Raw genomic sequence first — 25663 nt, forward strand, 5'->3', positions numbered from 1 at the left:
GTTAGCTGCTATGCTCCTCCCAGCGCCTCAATTAAAGATTTTGAAGAATTCCTCCTGGAACTTGTTCTAGAAACCAGAGGCAAAGCACCAATTGTAATCGCAGGCGACTTCAATGCGTGGTCGACCGCTTGGGGTAGTAGGCGCACAAACCACCGTGGGCGTCTACTACTCGAATACCTCGGTCAAACGAATCTTACGATCCTGAATAGCGGAACGCAAAATACATTTCAAAAAGGAAACAAAGGCTCCATAATCGATCTCCTGTTCGCCAACGACGCCCTTAGTAGGCACATTAAGTGGGCGGTGTCGGACATATTTACAAATAGTGACCACATGGCTATTATTGCCGAAGTCTCATATGCCGGTGGGACGGAACGCCGCAGCAAGAGCATATGCCAAAAACGAACTTGCAAACAAAAAGACTTTGATGTCCAACTTTTTGAGATGGTCTGGAGTTCAGAAAATATACAAGGCGAAGACGCCACGCACTTGGTATCCGCAGTGCGACAAAAATTGTCTACAGCTTGTGACGAAACCATGCGTAGGACAGCACACCACAACAACTGAAGGCCAGTGTATTGGTGGAATGAAGAAATAGCTGGGCTCAGAAATCTCTGCAACTCAGTTAGACGCCGCCTACAACGTAATCAGAGTGAAGAAAATGAAAGCAGTCTTAGGAATATATTTAAAAGTCAAAAGAAGCTTCTGAAGTCGGCCATTGGTCGCAGTAAAAAGAAGTGTTTTGAAAAACTCTGTGAGGAAGCAAACGAAGACCCCTGGGGAACAGCATATAAAATATGTATGTCAAAATTCAAAAACAAGGCACAACAACCCAGAAGTGCATCCTTCATGAGAAATGTCGTCGAAACTTTGTTTCCAAAACACGACAGTATTCCTTATGCTAAGCCTCGAACCGAAGTCATAGAGCCACCACTGCTAGTTAGTGAAGAAGAAATATTGGCCATAGCCGGAAAAATTAAAAGCAGCAAAGCGCCTGGATTAGATGGCATTCCAAACAGAGCCCTAAAGGAAGCCATGATTCTGAAACCTAACTTATTCGTTAAAATGTACAATGCGTGCTTAAAAGAAAGAACATTTCCCGACCCATGGAAAGTCCAGCGATTGGTTCTACTCCCTAAACCAAAAACGCCTCCGGAGAAACCATCTTCATATTGACCTCTGTGCATGCTTGACACTATTGGCAAAGTATATGAAAGCATAGTTAGAAACCGCTTGGAAATAGCAATCCGGAAAGCCGGCGGATTATCAGAAAGACAATACGGCTTTATGAAAAAGAGCGAAATGCGCAGTAAGTGGCAAGCGATGGAAAGGCGGAACAAAAAAATATTGTGCGCCGGTCACCCTGGATGTGAAGAATGCCTTTAACTCAGCAAAGTGGGCAAACATAATCAAAGCTCTTTATGACATAAGAACTCCTCAATATCTGATGAAAATTGTCATAAGTTATTTCGAAAACAGGCGACTGTTATTCGATACAGATGAAGGCACCAAGAGCTACTCTATCTCGAGAGGAGTACCGCAAGGCTCGGTACTAGGCCCCTTTTTATGGAACATAATGTATGATGGGGTGCTAAGGAGACACCAACCGAAAGATATTAAATTAGTTGCATACGCAGACGACCTTATTGTGGTAGCAGTTGCTAAACACCTCGATGACCTCCGGAGTAAATGCAACGAGTGCATAAACGGTCTGCGCCAATGGTTCTCCTCAATGAGTTTAGAACTGGCGGAGCAAAAGACTGAAGTCTTGCTTATAAGCACAAGAAAAGTGGAGGAAAGTATAACTCTCACCATAGGGGAGTGCCAGATTCATTCACAGCCACACCTAAAATATTTGGGAGTAATAGTAGACTCAAAGCTCAAATTTAAGGACCACCTAGAATATACTGCAGGTAAAGCGAACAAAATCCTGAATGCCTTATCAAGAATGATGGCAAATAAAGGCTGCGTGCGTTCCAGCCGGCGTTTTTTACTCGCAAAGGTAATGAGATCGGTTGTATTATATGCAGCTCCAATATGGATCCAGGCGCTAGGCATTAAAGCATATTCCAGACAAATAAACACAGTGCACAGACTGTCGGCACTAAGAGTTATCAGTGCTTTCCGAACAATTTCAAGCGATGCTGCTGAAGTAATAGCCAGTATGATGCCCATTGACATCCAGGGTGACGAATACAAGCGAGTGTATAAAGTATCAGAGCCAACTACAGGAGCCAAAAGAAGAGAGAGAGTGAAAAGCTTAACTATATGGCAGCAGCGGTGGCAAACCTCACTCAAAGGACGGTGGACCTACAGACTCATATCGGATGTCCATTCCTGGATCGACAGACGACATGGGGACCTGGATTTCTACCACCCAAATATTAAGTGGGCATGGATGCTTTAGAAGCTATCTATACAGATTCAAGCACGACATTAGTCCGAATTGTCCGTCGTGTTCAGAGTGCTGTGAAGACTCTGAGCATGTTTTCTTTTATTGCCCGCGCTTTATAAGTGCAACGGAAAAACTTAAAACTACACTCGGTGGTAGTTTTACGGTGGAAAATTTGACGACACTCATGTGTCAGTCCACTGAGAACTGGAGAGCTGTCAGCGAAGCGGCAGCCTCAATCATGACGAAACTGAGACATATAGACCAGAGTAGGCGTCCGTCAGTCCGTGCCATAGAAGAGATTTAAATGTCTTATCACTCCCACGAGTAATACTTAATCAGGTGGTTCCGTGGGAGAGTCTGGAGTTGGGAGTAGGTTAGGTTTAGCGGATTAAAGTTCCGCACTCCGGCTTTTGATGCTTCCCCCTACTTTAAAAAAAAAATATTAGCATCTATTCTGCAATACCGCTTGTTCTTTGTCAACCAAAAACAAGCAGGATTGGAAGAAAAACAAAAAAAAACATTACAGCATATCCTTTGCCCACATGCGTTAGCATAAACAATTCCTACGTACCTATGTACATATGTATGTAAAAAACGCATTGATCTCTTCAACGAGCTCTCAATCGCACAAAACATATGTACCTACGTACGCATGTAAATTGGACTGGTCTTTTTTTGTATGGAAAACTTTTTTTTTACAAAAAAAGTGTAACGCCCCCGCAAATTTTTCCTTTTTATGCCAATAACGAAATTCCAAAATCTTAGACTGATTGCCCTAGGTTAAGGCGTGGCACATGCCCACTAAAGTGGCTAAAACCCGTTTATATGGACTTTTCAAGAGACAAGGCACAAAAATATAAGTAAAATGTTTCATATAGGTATGCCTTTAGTATATTATTATATTGAAATTAACTTACGTATAATGATTATTATTCTTTATAATCATTTAAACTTAAGCGCAAAGGACTGATTTATTAATGCTACCATATTTTTTTCTATATTCAGTTACTGTTTGCATAAAAGTTTTAAAACATAAGAAAAATCACATAAAAAAAATCGCAAAAAGGCAACTTTGTAAACATATATTTAAATCGTAAAATAAAATGTTGGCAACAACAGAGAAAAGCCAACATCTGGTCAATACCGTTAGTTTTGAGCCACGTGGCAATTAAAAGTGTGTAAAAAATGAAGTGTATTTATTTTGAGCTTTGAATCATAGAAACATTATTGTTTTAAAGAGAATTGATATTGATTGTATTTGCAAAACGGACACAAGAGCTAGTGAAAAAATTTATTTATTAGAATATGACGAAAGCCAAATTGTTGGATCTAAGCTGCCTTCCAATGGGCAAGTTCTGAAAGTGTTGTTTTATAACATACGTAAAGTGAAATTGGATCTTCGTTCAAGTGCGTATCTGGTTATCAAAGAGGCCGAAATTCTTGGGAATAAAGCCCGTATTCCAGTGCGCCAAATTTATAGAAGTGTTCAAAAAGTTGAAGCTTTATATAAAGAATGGAAAAATCTGCAAAAACTTGCAAACGCAGCACACCACTTCAAAAAATGCGAGACGATCAGTTTATTAAAAATATGAATAACTTATTTGACATTGCGCACGGAAATGCGTTAGATTTAATTAAAATATACGTAAAAGAAGATAAAGAGTTTTTGAAGAATCAACGTAAAGAAGGTAGACCTGGTGTAATTGTGGGATGCGATTGTTCATTATTTGAAAAAGAAAAGCGAAGAAATACTCGTATTGAGAAAGAGGTAATCCGAAAAGGAAAGCAGGGTGAAGAACAATTCCAAATATTCCTAACAGCGAATGATTTGAGTGACAATACTGAAGAACTAATTGATGTATACGACAGTGATGATAATACTGATCAAACTGCTAACGTAGCTTTTAACAAAAAAACAGAAAACGAGGAATGAAACATCTACTTAGAGTACCTGCCCTGTCAGCTGGTACTGGCAAAGAACAGACAGACACCATACTCGAACTATTAAAGGAATGGAATCTAACGGAAAAGGTATTTAAAAGTAATTTCTCATAATAGTAAATATTAACAACATTCTTTCCAAACAAGGTAGAAGCTTTATGTTTTGATACTACCGCGACAAATACACCTCAATAGAGAATTGTTATATCTCCCTTGCCGTTATCACATATATGAGCTCTTGCTGAAAAGTGCTTTCGCAAAATATGATCTAAAATTAAGTGGTCCATCATCAGATATTTTCCAGCGTTTTAAAAAAAATTGGCCCAAAATCAATCAGCAAAAATTTGCAAGTGGAATGGTGGATAAAAAAACAAATCTTGCGCTAAACAAAGCTGAACAAGACCAATTAGCTCAATTTGCTCATAACTATATCACTAAACAACATCCCAGGGCAGACTACAAGGAGTTATTGGAATTGAGCCTTATATTTCTTGGTCGAAACACAGAGCCTGTAAGGTTTAAATCACCTGGAGCGTTGCATCATGCCCGATGGATGGCTAAAGCGATATATACAATAAAGATTTTTCTTTTCCGCCACCAATTCTTAATGTCGTCAGATGAGGCAAATGATATACAAGATATTAGTGTGTTCATTTTGAAAATTTATTTGAGACCGTGGATTGAAGCGCCAATTGCCGCGAAAGCACCCTTAAATTATTTAAATTTTATTAAAAATATTATTAAATTCAATGAATTGAATGAAATAATAATCAATGAAGTAACGCCCAAGTTTTCGAATCACTTGTGGTACCTGACCACAGAAGCAGCAGGTCTTTCATTTTTTGATAATGCTGTAGACCTTGGAGAAAAGAGAAAAATGGTTGAAAATCTCAAAAAAGAACAAAATACTGAGAATAAAAGAATAGTAACAAACATGAATGAATTAAACCAAAACAATATTTCAGATTTTGTTAACAAAAAACAGTGAGCTTTTTCGAAAGATTCTAACTTTCTGAAACTTGACCCATCCAAGTGGCACAATGAATCCGAATTTCAAAAAGGAATGAATATTGTGAAAAACTTACATGTTGTTAATGATACCGCAGAGCGTTTTGTAAAACTAATGGAAGAATATAATGCAGCTCTAACAAAAAACGAAGAAGAGAAACAATATACATATCTTCCAAACAGTAACTGAATATAGGAAGAAATACGGTAGCATTAATAAATCAGACCTTTGCGCTTAAGTTTAAATGATTATAAAGAATATTAATCATTATACGTAAGTTAATTTCAATATAATAATATACTAAAGGCATACCTATATGAAACATTTTACTTATATTTTTGTGCCTTGTCTCTTGAAAAGTCCATATAACCGGTTTTAGCCACTTTAGTGGGCATGTGCCACGCCTAAACCTAGGGCAATCAGTCTAAGATTTTGGAATTTCGTTATTGGCATAAAAAGGAAAAATTTGCGGGGGCGTTACGCTCTTTCTGCAAAAAAAAATTAAGTCCGGTCTAATGTACATACAAGTACACGTATTAGGGTGTGCCTAATTACACAACATTGGGACACAAAAAATATAAATTAATAAAGCAAAACAAAATAATAATTCTATCGCAAGTAAACAAAAAAGAAAAAAGCTATAAATAAAACTAACATTTTTAGCAAGATAATCAAATTTCAAAAATCTATTTATCTAAAAGAGTATTCGGTTTCAAGCAATACCCTATTGCCTTATTTAAATCAGTTACACTGAAAACAAAATTTTTTTACAAATAAAAAATTAAAACAAAACCAAATTAAATCAAAACAAAAAAATTAACAAAAATGGTTAATAACGAAAAAAATCAAAATACACCTGCAGGAGCTACACGCTCAAAACAGGTTGCTAAATTTATTTCAGAAGGTGACAGTTTTTTAATAGATTTGCCGCTTCACCGATACACGAAAACTCGGAATCGTTATTAGAAATAAAAAGCCAAAATCCTAAAAATTTTTGGACTGGCCTCCAAGCGGCTCATGACACCATTGTAGAATCTGACGATACATATCTACCACACAATTTTAAATTATCTGCTTACGCCATATACGAAAACTGCTTAGACCAGTTCGAAGAAACAAAAGCTACATATGATCTCCGATCAACTAAAGCTCATTAAAGCAATTGCACCTACTCCCCAAAGTAGAGTAGAGCTGCCACAAATTGGCAGTCAAAAGGAAAGTTTAGGCATCCACCACGAGGTGTCCGCATGTGACACAGAAACTTTCTATGAAGGTTATGAAGAATGGCCCTTCCTTCCGAGACATGTTCGTAGCCGTTTACATCAACCATCCAGAACTATCGGAAGAATTGTATCATCTCCGATATAAGACAAAAGGTCAAGCAGGCGTCATAGTAAAACAGTTCGCTCTTAATGACATAATTTCAATTTGGTTTGGGAAGCTCTAAAAGCGAGATATGAAAACGAAAGGATACTGGTTGATAAACAAGTAACGACACTAATGAACTTGCCAAAAATTAAGAAAGAAACAAGTGTAGAATTCATCAAACTAGAATCCACTGTTTCTAATTGTCTGTCGGTCTTATCGACACTAAATATCCCCACAAACAGCTGGGACCCCATTCTGGTAAACATATACACCGCCGCATTACCAGAAAAATCGTTACTTTTGTGGGAGCAATCGCTCTCATCACGAAAGAAGTGCCCAACGTGGCAACAAATGAAAGATTTTTTCACCACCCAATATGAAATTGCGGAAAGGTTAGAAGAAAAATCAAAACTAAGAACATGAAGTACGACCAAAATGGAAGCTTAAATAGACCCAAAGCTAGAAGGAACAATAATTTAAACAAAAGCTTTTACAAAACACAATCGTTCACATCCGAACAAAGAAAACAAACGTCATGCGAACTATGTATGTACCAGAGGGCATAAACTTATATCTTGCAAGAAGTTTAAAAACTTAAAAGTTAAAGAAGGAAATACTTTTGTCAGATCAAAAAGACTTTGCACAAATTGCCTGTCACATGCGCATACATATACAAATTGCAAACGCAAATTTAAATGATTATATTGTCATAAAAGGCATCATACAATGCTTCATTACAGCGCATATCCCATCTCACCTCAAAGAAGCGCATATACAAAAAGAACCACGGGTTAAATTGCAAAAGCAAATCCCGAAACCTACAATTCTAAAAATTGCCAAGAGACACCATGTTGCTCAGAGGCACAAAAAGTTCAAACACTGTACAGCGAAACACAAAGTGGACTAGTTACCACCATACCAACTCAAGTTGAGTATAATACAAACAAATACCTTAATTCACAATTAAGGAAAGTTCAAAAGTTAAAAAAACTTACCCCCATAACGAAAAAAACTCTAGAAGATCGGTATTGTGAAGAATTCTCTAAAGCCATATCTACGCGATCAAATAATGGCCAGTACGTCCCACGACTACCTTTAGAGCCACAATTGTGCAACATTCCACATATTGACAGAAAAAACAAAGTAAGAATTCAATCTAACAATAATAAAAATTCAAATATCTGTCACCTTTCGACCCCCCAGGGTGGCCTTCGCCACTTATGATTACTGACTCAAGATTTATGGGACGAACGAATGAAACCGAACTAAAATTTCGCAGATATAAATACAGCGATGGGTAAACTATACCCACATACCAATCCAATACGGTTTCTGAATATCCATATTGCGCAACATCAAAGTATGTGCGCACACAAAGCGATAGCACGAACACAACCTAATTACTAATTCAATATGGCAAAACGTAAATAATATCGCTTATATCTTCAATTGTACATACTAGAAAGTAAAAAAAATCGAAATATTTCGTTCAATATTGCTTCATAGCTAGATTTTCAGTGACGCCCCTAGACTTACCAAAAGCAAAGGTAGCTCTGATCGCACCTACATAAGCGCTCCCCATAAGAGTAGTTGGTGGGAATCTGTTGTAAAACTTTAACATTCCACTTAAAAAAAAAGGTGCGTGGAGTCCCTACGCGCGGAAGAAGTTATACTTCTTAGTGATATTCAGATTTTCATGCATATCATTTTGTATGAAAGAAAACTAGAAAACTTAAATTCACATTTTATAAATTTATTATGCACATAAAATGAAGAATAAAGCAAAGTCTAAATGAAGGAATTTTGACTCGGAAAGTAGTTCTGTCTCTTCGTTGCAGAAGAGAATATGCAGCGTAGTCATCTCTCTTTTGTTCTTCGCCAATTTGGCTGCCATATTGACTTGTGAAGATCAATTTTTTGTTGGTGACATATTCATATGTGTACGCATATGTATGTTTGTATGCTTGTGCATTATTTGTTCGGCAATGTATGCAAATATATGTACATATAAGTATATATGGATGTATGAACATGCAAGTCAATACGTGCACATGTAATAAGTGATAAAAATATGATTTAAATTTCTGAACGCGCACATGCGTATACATACACTCATATGAGCATGTGCAGATACACAAGATAGGATAGAAGATGTATGCCTTTTAACATCGTATACTATACAAATAAATATTTTTCTTACTAATAGAAATTAAATTTATCACAGCAATATACATAATATACATATACATAATATTGCTGTGATAAATTTAATTTCTATTAGTAAGAAAAATATTTATTTATATAGTACACGATGTTAAAAGCAAAAAATTAAAAATTTATTCTGTCGAGATTCGAACCTGTGTTAGCATCTTGACTTTCCAAGCGCTTACCACCAGCACCACCATTGACACTTAGGTTGCCTTGACTGAAGTATGGTTTGGTTATGCATGTAAGAAGCAAACGATAGTTCTAATAATTTTGTTTAAGTATAGAAATATGCTTTTGTAGAACATTTCCTTTCGCAAACATTCAGACAAATGTGCAAACGACATAATATATGTATGTATGATTGTTTCGCATTTTGCTTCTACGCCGGTCAAATTTCTATACAAAAATCGGCTGAAATGTGTGAGAAAATAAAATGGACAACTAGGGCAAATAATTTTAAAAAATTTATCGATAATTAAATATAAATGAATATACATGTAAATTTACTTAAATTTATTGAAATTTCGTTTCGCATTTTTCGGCACTTTCAAATTAATTAATATAAGTAAAATTCACGACTTAACCCGCACACGTCTTATCCGCGCAAAATTTCCAACTTTATGAAAATTGGCGCAATTATTGACACTTCAATTTTATGTAAAGTTTAAAACAAGTTTACATATGAATATATAATATATTTGATTTTAGCGCAATTATCGACACTAGTCAATTTGCCCAATATATTAGTAGGAGAAAGCTCAATACTTATTTATATACATATGTATATGCTACATATATTTCTGGACTAGGCAACACTTAGTGTTGCCAGGTGCAATCTTACATTACCATTGGAAAGTTTGCCATTTTTTAGCATAACATCACTCAGAACGTTTTGTCATTTAATAGTGAATTGTTTTATGTACAGGGAATTAAAAAACTCATATCGGCCAAAAAATGGAATTAACTCGTGAACATTTTCGTGCGATCATTTTTCACAACTTTCGACGTGGATTATCACGACAAGAGTGCATCGATGAACTAAAATCTTTGTATGGCTATGAAGCACCATCCTATAGCACTGTGAAAAACTGGTACAACGAATTCAATCGTGGCTGACGCTCGCTCAAAGATGAATTCCGTGAAGGTCGTCCAAAAACAGCCGTTGTGACAGAAAGCATCGATGCCGTACGTGAACTGAAAGGCTAGCCACTGAAAAACGCTACTCCCTTCCTTCCCTTTCCTTCCTTATCGGCAAAATGTGTGCACAGTCAAAAACGTGGTAAAAACGCAGAAATCAGCCATCTTTGCTTTGTTTTCATTTGAACAATGTTGTCATTGCCCAATACGCATATATAGTTTTGAGCACATCTTTGTTTTCAATTACAATTTTTTACAATATAAAATATCAAAACTGAAAACAAACTATTAAAAATAGTTTATATATTTATAAATAATAGCATTCGACTCTGATTTTGAGTTATTTTAAGAAAATTTCAAACATATTGAACAAATTGAATTATAAAAGTTGATAATTACTGCAGTATATCGGTATTGGCAACCCTGCGTTGTGAGAGAGCAATCAGCTGCGACGTTTGCGGCGGCAAAATCCAAATGTCGCGGATTCTCACGTCATCGTCACGTCAGAGAGAAGGGAGTAGCGTTTTTCACTGTGCAGTTACATTGCGCGCCCATAAGATAGGTCGTGCCAGCTGACACGACCTACGATTCTGCGTTGTTCACTGTCAGATAGAGGCATGCCTATGCATTTCTCTCACCAACATACATTCGATATTGCATGAACACCTGGCCGTAAAAAATGTTTGTTCTCGTTGGATCCCGCACAATTTGACAATCGCTCAAAAAAAGGCTCGTGTGGATTGGTGTAAAGAAATGCTGAAAAAATACGATCGCGGTGTTTCAAAAGACGTTTATAAGATCGTCACAGGTGACGAATCATGGATATATACGTATGAGCCCGAAACAAAACAGCAATCGACCGTGTGGGTCTCTCAAGACGAGCCAAATCCAACGAAAAAAAAAACATTTTCGTTGATAAATATGCCTATTTTCATTATTAGGCCAGAAATATATATAGCAGCCTTCGCATGATATATACAAGGAACATGTAAGAAGAAGATTTTTACTTAATATGTAAATATTTACTTGATTTTGGCGCAATTATTGACACTTGTCTTAATATACAAAATTGGGCCAAAACGAAACAATGAAATACATAATTACTTTTGCATGTCAATATGGAAATGCCGACGGCAAAACGAAATAGCTTACATTCGTACATTGCGTATGAATCATGAAAATATCATCATAATGTTTAGGTAAATCTTTTATATATTTAAAATGAGTTATTATAAAATAAGATCAAATTAAAATTAAATAATTTGAAAAATAATAAATCAAAAATAAAAAAAGTTCTACATACATATTTCCTATGGAATATCAAAGAAATCATTCTTCTTCAATATTCTCTGTTTGCGAGTATCATCATGAGCATGCATACATATATTTTTGTCTCTTCATATTCTCGGTTAGAATATGTGAGAGAATTGTAAAAAATGTTAAAATTGCGAGGCGAATTCTGACCTACAATGTTAACAAATGCGGTGAAGTCCCTAATGTGAATCTATCAAATGTTCGCAGTCGAACCTGCACCTTCTCTATACTTTTAAGTTCTCTGGACTGACTACAGAAATGATCCTGAGAAGTATAGTCTTAACTTTTCAACGGCCAACGCAGAGTATTTCAACCAAAAGTTACACAAAGAATTCGCAGAAATGAAACAGAAACGAAAGAAATAAAGTGACACAAAATAGTTGAGAATTTGCAGAAATGAAACACAAACGAAAGAAAAATAATGCGCAAGCATACATAAGCGTACTGTACTCATGACTGCATTATTTTTGTGTAAAACTTTGGAATTTATTCATTAAAATCACCACTCAGAAGTCGTTTTATCCGTTGTAAGTGAGCGATTAACGAAGAAACATCATTTCTAATATGCCACAAGACAAAATTAGAAACGAAGTTCATAAAACTCACAATGTCAGATAAAACGATACACCTCGTCATCGCGGGTCGATTTCCAAAAAATGTAAGTGAAGACTAACTACAGAAATGATCCTGTGAAGTATAGCCTTAATTTTTCAACGGCCAACACATAGTATTTCAACCAAAAATCACACAAAATAGTTGAGAATTCGCAGAAATGAAAGACAAACGAAAGAAAAAGAAGTATAAGTTCAATAATGCACAACCATACAAACATACATATGCGCACACATGTGAATATGTCACCAACCAAAAATTGAAACATTGTTCTACAAAAACAACAATAGCATAAGCGTGGCAACATTGTGTTGTCGGTAGAAAATCCGAGCTGTGCCGAAAGAAACGATCGCCGATTGTCACCGCTTCCCTTGCTACTCGAACATCTTCGCAAGGTTGCGCAACATGAATCTATCGCAACTTTTTCCGAACTCGTTTAAGAAGTATAACTTCAAAAAGTAGATGGAAATTACCACAATACAATTCAAAATGAAGCCGTTCGCAATTCACGGCACCTCTTTCGCAAGATCCCTCTCATTTAAAGCTTTAACCTCAAGGAAAGTTTCCAAAGGAGCACCCATTCTGGTCATACCTGAGCCAGGCGTGGAGTAGCAACAATTGCAAATAACACGGAAAATGCAATAATAAATAATAGGCATAATAAACCGATAAGTTGTCCGCAAAATGAAATAAACACGCAAAATAAAGTTGCTTATCTCAAATGTATATTAAAATTCATATCAAACGAAAGCCGTTTCTACACAAAGGTGTAAATATGGATCAATTAGGACTCCAACACAAAATATCCGACGGTCGCCGTGCTACATCACCAGCAGTACGTCGACATATGTGCATGCAATCGCATGCATAATACAGTATACTCTCGAAAAGTAAATTCTCAGAAAGTAAATAATCGCGGAAAAGTAAATCGCCTTTAAGATTACAAACATGCACCTCGAAAAAGTAAGTTTTTAATTTACTTTTCAGAGAGTGTGATAAAAAATTCGAAACGAAGCAAGCAGCATTTTTTACGATGTTGCAAAAACACTTACTCTCTTGTTTATCGCGTCTGTTTAGTAAATAAACTTTGAGATATGTACATATGTAAATGGTCAGAAAATATATTGCAAAAGAAAAAAAAAACAAAAGAATATTCAAAATTTTTTCTTTTCATAATAAATACATATGTTTTTCATGTAAATCTATATGTTTTATTGAAGCAAATAAATGAATGATTTTTTTAAGTTTAAAAATGCATTTAATATTATAAAAACAGATAATTTAGGTATATATTTGGAAAAGTAAATTATTCGAAAAAGTAAATTACCCAAAATACCAATCGATTTACTTTTCGAGAGTATACTGTACTAGGTAAAATATTCGCCTAAGGGGCCCAGGATGTTTAAATGAGTTAAGCCTCTCCCCACTCTATCCGGGAAAAACTGGCGCACCCTAAGGACGAACTCACAATACACCACATCCGATGGCACCATACACTCACATCACCACATCACCACACAACACCAACACAACTCACCACACTTGTACCCCTACCCACTAAACAAAAATGATGGACAACAGGATAGGAGACACATTCATTTACATAATTCGTCCCATACAGTTCGCCCATCACTTTCGCATATACACTGCGCCGCTTCAACACTTTAGCACGATTATCCAATTCGACCTCGACTTGCGGAACCTCGATCGCCAGTTCCGGCAAATCAGTATATTTATAAAATATAAATTTAATTTATAAATAAAATTGTTAAAAACCACAGTATATAAAGTGTTTTTTATTTTAATTAAAGCAGTAGTGTGTGCTCCAAAAGATATTGGATACAATACAATACAACATGCTAGTGTAAGAGATTTATCACAAATTATACATAAATGCTAAATTGGGTATCTAATGAAACACCTGGTGCGGTAATAAGTTATTTTTGTGCCACGTTCTAATAATTTCTTATCATTTAACCTCGAAGATAACACTTCAGACGCTTCTTTTAATAAGGCCAAATCTCGAATTAAGTTATTCAACTCGCATTGATTAAAACGTTGAGGAATAGTTTCTGTGTCTTCGAAAACACTGTCGCAATCACTTAGATCATTAGCGGCATTATGTTCAAACTCCGAACTCGGCTCTGGAGAATCATTCAGTTTTGGAATGGGAACATCTTCGGAAGGGGGAATTGGACGGCGTGCTGACGGTAAATCGGGATTATTTATTTCGATTCATCAAAAAGGCATATCTTAAGCGAACCGGTTTGATACCTATAAGTTGACTGGAAGGTAAAATATACTTATGAAACGAAAAAAATATTTGAATTAAAAAAAAATTTTAAGGTAAACATTTTTAAGGTAAAAATTTTTTTTTGGCGAAATTTGTTTTTCAGGTCATAAGTTAAGTTGAGGGTATGAAAAAGCTATATCATAAAAACTAGAGCTGATAGAGACAAACTGATTACAGATTTGAATTCAGCGCGCCCAAATTAACTAGAATCAGTTGATAAATTCAAAGAAGCAAAAATTGTTCTTTAATTTTGTCGGGCTGTGTAATTTTAAGAGGATAAACATTAAGTTAGGTGCCTCCCCATCTTTATTAATGCCGTTCTCTTCTCTTCAGTGTGGCCTTCTGGCATTAAGTTGCGTCCATTAAAGTTTTTTCCAAAGGGAGGGGAAAACAACGTTGCAGAGTAGTTGATGCGCCTGTTAATCACGACTTTATTCATGAGTTTTCGGTACCTTCCTCTAATGGCTCCTGTCTTAAGGTGTACTACCAACAAAATTTATCGGGTATTAGGTGTAACGCAAAATATTTTTCGCAGGTTTTCTTCAAATTTGGATTTCGATATTATAATTATTGTTGAGACTTGGCTGAATTCTAGTTACTATGATAGTCAATATTTTGACTCAAATCTTTATTATGTCTTCTGTTAGGACAGAGATCACGAAAAAATAGGCTATCAAAGAGGGGGTGGTGTTCTCCTAGCAGTTCATCGCAAATACTGTCCTCGTTTAATTATGCTTGATAATGATGATTCTATTTTGGACCAACTATGTGTTTGTGTTCATTGTAGTCTCATACATCCCTCCTAATAGTTCTCTACAGTTGTATAAGTTGCATGCAAATAATATTTCCTCGCTGGTATTAAATAAAGAGAAAGAGAATAATATTTGTGTGGGTGACTTTATTTTAAGCAATATCATAAGTCATAAAGCAGATTTGGATGTATGGTATTCAACTGTTTGTGCAACTAATATTGATATAATACAAAGGCTCCAATCGAAAATGCTTAGAGCAATCACGTGTTCAACATGGTACAGTTTCAAAAAAATTTGTCAAACTGTTAGAAGATTATATCCATTCGACCAGCGTGTAATAAACAATTTCAAAAGAACCGGAATTTTAACACTGTCTAACTGAGATCTGGCCGTCTAAAAATATTATCAGCCCGGCAAGAACGCAAAATCCGAAATATGGTGCAAGTTAATCCTCGAGTTACATCAACAAAGATTATTGAAAATGTAAATATAGCTCTTAAAAAAAGCAATTTGGTACGAAACTGCTAGAAAAATTTTACGAAAAGCTGAATTCATCATTGTCGATTTCACTTCTAAATAAACGAAAGCGTATTGAATTTGCTCATAATTATATAAATAAGACTCCAGAACAAGTAGGAACAAGTAATATTTTCGGATGAAAGTAAAATATGTACTTATTTTCGGCATAAAAGGTCGATTAATTGGGTGGCGCAAACCAGGAACTGCCGTTTAAAAAAAATCTTGCTGATACAATAAAACAAAGATAATAGGAGATATTTTAAGATTTTAAAAAATAATTTAAAACAAAGTACAGAGAATCTTGGATTATCTTAAATGTTTTGCCTACCACAAGATAATGATCTGAAGCATACTGCCGAAGTAGTTAGACTTGGTCTTCTGTATAATGCTCTTAGACAACTTAAAATACAACGACAATCACCTGACCTCAATCGTATTGAGCGCTTATTAGAAAAATTAATTCGTCAGCATTAGGGTGGTTTTAGTGAACAGAGGTGAATTTTTTTTCTGAAATTTGTGTGTGCTCACTTCTAGGAATGTGCCATTTAGTGTAAAAATACAATTGTAAAAGTTTCAGCTTAATCGAACTTTGCCTTCCCGTGCCGAAAGAGCCTTGAAGTTTGATAAAAAGGCCATTTTTCGCGGAAAAGCGTTATTTTTCGAGTTTAACTTACGACTGATTCCACCTATTACAATAAATTTATTATCAAATGAAAGGTAATTTTGTTGAAATTAAAGTCTATTATAATACATTTTCTTTAGAAATGTATGGTTTGGAAGATATTTAACATTTATGGACCAAGTTCGTGTTATGTGCCTTTTTGGTGACACTCATACCTGCATTTTAAATTAGAATTTTATATATTCATGAAAGGTATGAAGGCTTCGGCATGGCCGAAGACAGCCCTTCCTTACTTGTTTTTAAGTATTTTTTGACATTTTGGTGAGTTTGGCCTTGGCCTAAGACAGTGACATAATTGGGCCGTCAAATTTCTTAACTTTTCATTCTATGCAACTTTACTTTAGTACATCTTATACTTTTACTAAAATAAAGCGACAACAATAAAAGATCAGAATAACTTTTATTAACCTTTACTTTACTACTTTTTCATATTTCAACCTCACTAAACATATTTTTTCTCCAATAAGCTGACATCTCTAGTATTATTTGGTATTGCATATTTCTCGCATCTCGTGGCTGACTTGTTGCTCATATTTACCGCTATTTATTCTGGTAGTAAGTAAAAAGTGGGGTATCCCCTATTTGATTTTGACGCTTTAAGAGAAATGTTATTTTAAAGTTTGTTGTGCTAAGTGCTTAATATTAGAAAGTGCAAGATATTACATACATAGTTATATAATTAAATTCAAATGGCTACTACCTCATCTAATGTTCGTGTTCGATCTAAAACCCTAATTTATTTAATTGGGTATTCATCTCATCAAATAATCGGGAGTAAACTGCCATCAAATCATCAAGTGTTAAAGTCATTGTTTTACAACATTCGTGAAGTTGGATTACCTTTTAGTGATGCTGCAAAACTCACAAAAAAATCTTGCATTCACATCCAAACTGTCCGATCTTTTTGATGTAGCAGTGGAAGATGCCATTTCAAAAATGTCTAATCAGGAAGATATTAAATTTTTGACATATCAGAGAATGAAAGGACGTCCAGGCCATATGGAAGGTATCGATGTGAATACAGCTCTAGCTGAACAAAGAAGAGAAGCAAGAAAAGCAAAAGCAGAAGAGTGGCGATGGCGACAGATTTCACCAGTAAGCGCTGGTAAGTTTATAGTATATTTGCCCAATTTTACTTAAAAATTAGATACTCAAATCCATACTTAAATAGGTAATAAAATGCTGGCTCTTAGAAGCTATAGACTTTATTCGTTCCTATTTGTTACCAACATCAGTAGTATTTTTCTCCCAAAATCCATACATTTTCTTTCCTTTTTTCATTGCAACAGAAAATGTACGAGACATCTCATTGTCTTCTGAATCAGAAGTGGAAGAAATCACCTCGGACGAAGTATTTACCGATGATGAAAAAGCCAGCAAAGCGGAGACAGCGAGTAAAAAAAGGAAATACAGTCGTGGTTATAAAGAAGTAATTACTTCACCTGTGGTATCTGAACCCGGAACTGATTTGCCTTAGCTTATTTGACAAAAAAGATTTTAAGAAAGAGGGGTTAAGTTAATTCAAGACTTCAAAAGTATTCTTACAAAAGATGAGGAGCAAAAACAATTCCTGCTTCAGGTGGTATCGGATTGTCGTCGGCTTTACCCTGATACTTCCAAAAGTACCCTTTCTCTACCCTTATCTGATGAATGATATTTGAAATAATAATAAATAAATTGATAAATTTTTTATAATTTTTGTTTTTAGTATGAATTTTCCTTTCTATATGTTTATTTTTTAAATAGATTTGTTCCCATCGTCTTATCTTTTTGTTAAATATTGTACCAATTAATGTACGAAAACTGAAAATACAATACATAACTAAAAGATTTTACTAATTTCTAGCTTTTTCTATTATAATAAAATAAAGGACTTCAGTGTATGCATTGTTTATGGTTAAGGTAAGGATAGTTTCAAAAATCGTGGAGAACCTCGAGCGTTACTGCGAAGAACTATACTAAGGCATTTGACACGAACTTGGTCCCTTAACTGTTAAATATCTTCCAAACCATGCATTTCTAAAGAAAATGTATTGTAATAGACTTTAATTTCAACAAAATTACTTTTCATTTGACAATAAATTTATTGTAATAGGTGGAATCAGTCATAAGTTAAAGTCGAAGAATAACGCTTTTTCGCGAAAAATAGCAATTTTATCAAACTTCAAGGCCTTTTCGGCACGGAAAGCAAAATCAGATTGAGCTGAAACTGTCACAATTGTATTTTTACACTAAATGGCACATTTCTAGAAGTGAGCACTTCCAAAAATTGAAAATTTATTTTGAAAAACCACCCTAGTCAGCATATAATAACAAGTAAAGAAACTTTACGAAGTGTTATTCAGACAGGTTATTCCCGGATGACAGCTGAGGTAGCAGATAAGTTAGTAAGAGCTATTCCAAATCGATTGAATGAGGAATGACAAAACTGAAAGAAGGAATACACATTTTTGTGTTTACATTTTAAACTTCTGAATATAAAGAAGAAATACATATCAAAAATTTGAACCGAATTGCTTACTTACATTGTGTTTTTACTTCACTTAAAAAAATTAATCGGGTGAGCGCAGACTTTATTGGCTATGTGCATTTATCTAAACTCTGAGATCTCCCAAACCCTCTGGCCAATGCTGTACCAAAGCCTGCGATTAAACACATCTTAAAAGAAGAGATATGCCTGCGTATTAAAGAGCAACATATCACCAAAACAGCTCAGTCACTTGCTTGAGCCTGTCTAGTTTTTAAATACATTTCAGATTTTATAACTTGTTGTTAGGTTTTAAAAAAGTAGTATATCCAATAAATAAAGTAATACTGAAATAAAATTGCCCAACATAAAAAAAAAACGTATAGAACAGAAACAATAAAATGTGAAATTTGTTTACAACACAAGTATGAAAGACATGCAAGTAAACTGTCTATAAAAAACTCTAATTCCAACAAAAGTAGGGGGAATACAAGTAGACACCTAAGAATTGCATTTTTTGTTTGTGAAATGTAAGAATGATGCAATGCACTTTATTTGCATTGCAACATTCTGCTGACGCGTAAGTTCGTTGCCCAGCCACTGCGGCCAGCAGCGGTAACCCGACACTTGCCTATGTCGCAAGCGACTGTGTCGGCGTATTTTGATAACCGTCAGAGGAAACAATATAATTGGACAGTAACATAATCGTCAAAAGATTCAACGAACGAGAATCTACGCTTTTAGATTAGGAATGTCTCGTAATATGTAAGTTCATTACAACTTTTTTCAAATCATACCAAAAGTGTAACTAAACCGCTGCGTGATATGTTTATATCAAGTTATTCTAAATAAAAGTATATAAAGAATATAGCATAAAATATTTATATACATACTTCATACTTAAGCGGTTCATACTCGTATATATTTCGCGACAATATAAAAATTTTGAGTAATATAATAGCGCATATGAGCTGGTGCAGAGGCTTGGACGATGACAACAACCGATGAGTCGACGTTGCGAGTTTTTGAGAGAAAAGTTCTGCGAAAGATTTATGGTCCTTTGCGCGTTGGCCACGGCGAATATCGCATTCGATGGAACGATGAGCTGTACGAGATATACGACGACATTGACATAGTTCAGCGAATTAAAAGACAGAGGCTACGCTGGCTAGGTCATGTTGTCCGGATGGATGAGAACACTCCAGCTCTGAAAGTATTCGACGCAGCACCAGTCGCGGGAAGCAGAGGAAGAGGAAGACCTCCACTCCGTTGGAAGGACCAAGTGGAGAAGAACCTGGCTTCGCTTGGAGTATCCAATTGGCGCCACGTATCGAAAAGAAGAAACGACCGGCGCGCTATAATCGCATAAGCGGTGTCTACGCCAGTAAAGAAGAAGAAGAATATAAGCTGGTTCGAGAGTTAGAGCTAGTGCAGATCGCTGTCAGCCAAGCATTGGCGCAGCAAGAACAAAGATTCCAGGCACAGCTTAATGATATGAGCGCAAAAGTTAACAAATTTTGAATTCAAGCACCACAAGTGGAAGTTTATCAACGAATTTCAGTAAATCCAGAAATCAGTTGCGATATTCCTCTCCATATAATTAAGTCAATTCCCGAGTTTAGCGGGGGGTCTGAAGAGTAAGTGGCATGGAGGCAATTGGCCGTAGAAGGAACGAGCTGTTTAAATAATTTAACGGCAGCATCACACGAGGCGGAGCAGGCTACATTGCTCAAAGATGAGGTCAGTGCAGATGCACTCCACACTTTCATTTCTGACTTGAAAGAGTCTCTTAAGGCTATTGTCGAGCATAGAGCTCAGTATGTTTTCAGGAAAGTAATAGAAATTGACCGCTCGCGAAACAAGGCAGAAACTATAAAGATGAACGTGGTGGTGAGTGGAACCCCCATTTGGTCAAAAGGCATCAGGGTAACAACAGCCATTAAGATAGGAACAAAAAAGAAGACCATGGGTAAGTCCCAGAGCCAATGGAAGTTGACTCATCTTCTATGTTTATGCAGGTTACCACTCCTCCAAAGCACCAAACTAGTGGCGAACAGGTCCGAAAAAGATACAATACGTCAGTAGGGCAACAGGACAAAGGCGGCAGCGATTGTACATTGTTGTTCAGAGCGCATCAGATTCGGAAGAATATCAAAAGTCCGCGGAAGCCGCTGCGAGTCATGCGACAATGACTCAGTGCATTTTTTAGAGAACGCTCCCGGCTGCCATATATCAAGCGACCGCTGGGTGGAAAAAATATAAAAATATTAATTGACACAGGAGCGGGAAAAAATTACATTAAGCTCATAAAGGAGCTACGAGAAGTAATTCCTGTCGATAGCCTTGTCACCGAAAGCTCGATACATGGCTCGACCAAAGTAACTAGTAAGTGCCTTATGAAAATTTTTGCCCAAATCTCTCCATTCTTCGTGCTAGACACAATTAACTATTGTGATGCAATTATAGGATTTGACTTGTTAACGCAAGCAGAAATAGCGTTCAACTAACGTAACAACACTATTAATACGGCGGGAAATATGAATTTTGCTGTCTGCCTTTTGGCTTGAAAAATGAAGGAAACTTTTTTTAAAGAGCCATCGATGACATCCTGAGGAAGCACATAGAAAAGATATGTTTATGTAGATGACGTAATAATCATTTCAAAAAACTAAACAGACAATGTGCAACATATTGATACGGTCTTAACATGCTTGGCCGATGCAAACATGAGAGTAGCGCAACAAAAAACTAAGTTTTTTAAGAGAGCGTCGAATTCTTGGGCTTTCTAGTTACCCAAAACGGTGCTAAAACTGATCCAGAAAAGGTCAGGGTATGCTGCGGTTGTTTCTTGCTTTAGCTAGTTACTACAGGGGTGTTATTAAAAACTTCGCAGCAATAGCAAAGCCCTTAACCAACATTCTCAAAGGAGAAAATGGTTCGATGAGCATATGTTCAAAAAGGTCTCGATTGAGTTTGACGAAACTCAACGTAATGCATTCGAAAGACTAAGGAATATCCTAGTATCAGAAGATATCATACCTATGTACCCAGATTTCAAGCAGCCTTTTATCTAACTACTGACGTTTCATTAGATGGCATGGCATGGTGCAGTCCTGTCCCAAGGAGGCAGACCCATTTCCATGGTTTCACGCACGCTAAAGAAAAACGCGACACACTACGCTACGAATGAGTTAGAATTGTTAGCTATTGTCTGGGCTCTAGGTAAATTGCAAAATTACCTCTATGGAGCAATAGAAATAAATATTTTCACTGATCACCATTCCCTTACCTTTGCTGTCTCAGATAGAAACACGAATGCAAAAGTGAAACGATGAAAGGCATTCATTGATGAACACAACGCAAAAGTGTTCTACAAACCAGGCAAAGAAAACTATGTGGCGGATGCCCTATCACGGCAAAATTTAAACATCTTAGAAAACGAGATACGGTCAGACGCTACAACGATTCATAGCGAAAATTCGTTGACCTACACGATCGAAACGATAATAAATCTTTTAAACTGTTTCAAAAATCAAACCGTTCTTGAAGAAGACAAAAGCACCCTATTCGAAACAATAAGACCACTCATTAACATGGACATAGTAAACGCAATACACTGCGATCTACTAACACTAGCCAGTATACAACACAATTTGGTGCTAAATTTCCCGGCAACCAAATTCCAGCACTGCAAAAATATCGTTGTTGACATTACAGACAAAAACGAAAAAATGGAAATTGTCACCACCGAACATAGCCGCGCGCAAAGAGCCGCCCAGGAAAATACTAAACAAATCCTTCGCGATTATTATTTTTCAAAAATGACGAAGTTGGCCAATCAAATACTTAGTAATAAATTGCAAGATATGCACTAAAGCAAAGTACGATAAGCACCCCAAAAAACAAATACTTGGAGAGACACCAATTCCATCATACACTGGAGAAATACTCCACACTGAAACTTGACAAAAAAGTGTTTCTTACAGAATAAAACCGCCAATTATTCAGCTGTTGAATTTGTTCTCGCCTACAAATAATGCCTGACGATACAGTCGAGCGATACTAAGAGCAACAATCGATCTGTACATTCGGTCACACCCATTCGGTAAACACCCATCGACATAATACATGCAGCGTCCAGCGAACAATGACAGGCCATCAAAAATAAAATTGCAAACGCCCAGCATATCGAGCATTGAAAGATTCTACCCGAATAGACAAAACATGGTATTTTAGGTAGGCGAAAAAGTTTTCGCAAAAAATAACAGAAGATTAGAAAATAAGTTAACACCCCTTTGCACAGAAGAAACAATTCAACCAGACCTTGGAACTTTTGTTATCATTAGAGGGACTGTGGTACATAAAAGCAACCTTAAATAGTGATTGCTTTCAAGCAAAAACTTTCCAATCTAAATTTGCATTTTCATAGTTTAAGCGCAAATCGACTACTCTCACTCCAACTATATCCCGGTGTACAAAAACTCACCTTATAGGCCACTCACACTTTTTGTTAAAACGAAACACGCACTTGATTCCAAAAAGGATCGTGATATACTCAAAAGTATTCTTACAAAAGATGAGGAGCAAAAACAATTCCTGCTTCAGGTGGTATCGGATTGTCGTCGGCTTTACCCTGATACTTCCAAAAGTACCCTTTCTCTACCCTTATCTGATGAATGATATTTGAAATAATAATAAATAAATTGATAAATTTTTTATAATTTTTGTTTTTAGTATGAATTTTCCTTTCTATATGTTTATTTTTTAAATAGATTTGTTCCCATCGTCTTATCTTTTTGTTAAATATTGTACCAATTAATGTACGAAAACTGAAAATACAATACATAACTAAAAGATTTTACTAATTTCTAGCTTTTTCTATTATAATAAAATAAAGGACTTCAGTGTATGCATTGTTTATGGTTAAGGTAAGGATAGTTTCAAAAATCGTGGAGAACCTCGAGCGTTACTGCGAAGAACTATACTAAGGCATTTGACACGAACTTGGTCCCTTAACTGTTAAATATCTTCCAAACCATGCATTTCTAAAGAAAATGTATTGTAATAGACTTTAATTTCAACAAAATTACTTTTCATTTGACAATAAATTTATTGTAATAGGTGGAATCAGTCATAAGTTAAAGTCGAAGAATAACGCTTTTTCGCGAAAAATAGCAATTTTATCAAACTTCAAGGCCTTTTCGGCACGGAAAGCAAAATCAGATTGAGCTGAAACTGTCACAATTGTATTTTTACACTAAATGGCACATTTCTAGAAGTGAGCACTTCCAAAAATTGAAAATTTATTTTGAAAAACCACCCTAGTCAGCATATAATAACAAGTAAAGAAACTTTACGAAGTGTTATTCAGACAGGTTATTCCCGGATGACAGCTGAGGTAGCAGATAAGTTAGTAAGAGCTATTCCAAATCGATTGAATGAGGAATGACAAAACTGAAAGAAGGAATACACATTTTTGTGTTTACATTTTAAACTTCTGAATATAAAGAAGAAATACATATCAAAAATTTGAACCGAATTGCTTACTTACATTGTGTTTTTACTTCACTTAAAAAAATTAATCGGGTGAGCGCAGACTTTATTGGCTATGTGCATTTATCTAAACTCTGAGATCTCCCAAACCCTCTGGCCAATGCTGTACCAAAGCCTGCGATTAAACACATCTTAAAAGAAGAGATATGCCTGCGTATTAAAGAGCAACATATCACCAAAACAGCTCAGTCACTTGCTTGAGCCTGTCTAGTTTTTAAATACATTTCAGATTTTATAACTTGTTGTTAGGTTTTAAAAAAGTAGTATATCCAATAAATAAAGTAATACTGAAATAAAATTGCCCAACATAAAAAAAAAACGTATAGAACAGAAACAATAAAATGTGAAATTTGTTTACAACACAAGTATGAAAGACATGCAAGTAAACTGTCTATAAAAAACTCTAATTCCAACAAAAGTAGGGGGAATACAAGTAGACACCTAAGAATTGCATTTTTTGTTTGTGAAATGTAAGAATGATGCAATGCACTTTATTTGCATTGCAACATTCTGCTGACGCGTAAGTTCGTTGCCCAGCCACTGCGGCCAGCAGCGGTAACCCGACACTTGCCTATGTCGCAAGCGACTGTGTCGGCGTATTTTGATAACCGTCAGAGGAAACAATATAATTGGACAGTAACATAATCGTCAAAAGATTCAACGAACGAGAATCTACGCTTTTAGATTAGGAATGTCTCGTAATATGTAAGTTCATTACAACTTTTTTCAAATCATACCAAAAGTGTAACTAAACCGCTGCGTGATATGTTTATATCAAGTTATTCTAAATAAAAGTATATAAAGAATATAGCATAAAATATTTATATACATACTTCATACTTAAGCGGTTCATACTCGTATATATTTCGCGACAATATAAAAATTTTGAGTAATATAATAGCGCATATGAGCTGGTGCAGAGGCTTGGACGATGACAACAACCGATGAGTCGACGTTGCGAGTTTTTGAGAGAAAAGTTCTGCGAAAGATTTATGGTCCTTTGCGCGTTGGCCACGGCGAATATCGCATTCGATGGAACGATGAGCTGTACGAGATATACGACGACATTGACATAGTTCAGCGAATTAAAAGACAGAGGCTACGCTGGCTAGGTCATGTTGTCCGGATGGATGAGAACACTCCAGCTCTGAAAGTATTCGACGCAGCACCAGTCGCGGGAAGCAGAGGAAGAGGAAGACCTCCACTCCGTTGGAAGGACCAAGTGGAGAAGAACCTGGCTTCGCTTGGAGTATCCAATTGGCGCCACGTATCGAAAAGAAGAAACGACCGGCGCGCTATAATCGCATAAGCGGTGTCTACGCCAGTAAAGAAGAAGAAGAATATAAGCTGGTTCGAGAGTTAGAGCTAGTGCAGATCGCTGTCAGCCAAGCATTGGCGCAGCAAGAACAAAGA

General features: G+C 36.0%; 2 protein-coding genes and 2 pseudogenes across 2 annotated transcripts in view; 1 reads left to right on the forward strand and 3 right to left on the reverse strand.

Moving 5' to 3' along the window:
• Positions 1–25663, reverse strand: part of LOC115065766 (carcinine transporter) — a 1371383-nt gene that overhangs the window by 865879 nt on the left and 479841 nt on the right. The gene's annotated exons all lie outside the window — the stretch shown is intronic.
• LOC125775993 (small nucleolar RNA U3) lies at positions 11571–11653 on the reverse strand (annotated as a pseudogene).
• On the reverse strand, positions 11874–12076 carry LOC125775871 (small nucleolar RNA U3; annotated as a pseudogene).
• Positions 16878–18280, forward strand: LOC125775587 (uncharacterized). The gene is made up of 2 exons (XM_049446234.1): positions 16878–17335; positions 17520–18280. Exons 1-2 carry the CDS (start codon positions 17080–17082, stop codon positions 17705–17707), a joined length of 444 nt encoding a protein of 147 aa, XP_049302191.1. The 5' UTR covers positions 16878–17079; the 3' UTR covers positions 17708–18280.

Source organism: Bactrocera dorsalis, chromosome 1, assembly GCF_023373825.1.
Source record: "Bactrocera dorsalis isolate Fly_Bdor chromosome 1, ASM2337382v1, whole genome shotgun sequence".
Lineage (NCBI taxonomy): Eukaryota > Metazoa > Arthropoda > Insecta > Diptera > Tephritidae > Bactrocera > Bactrocera dorsalis.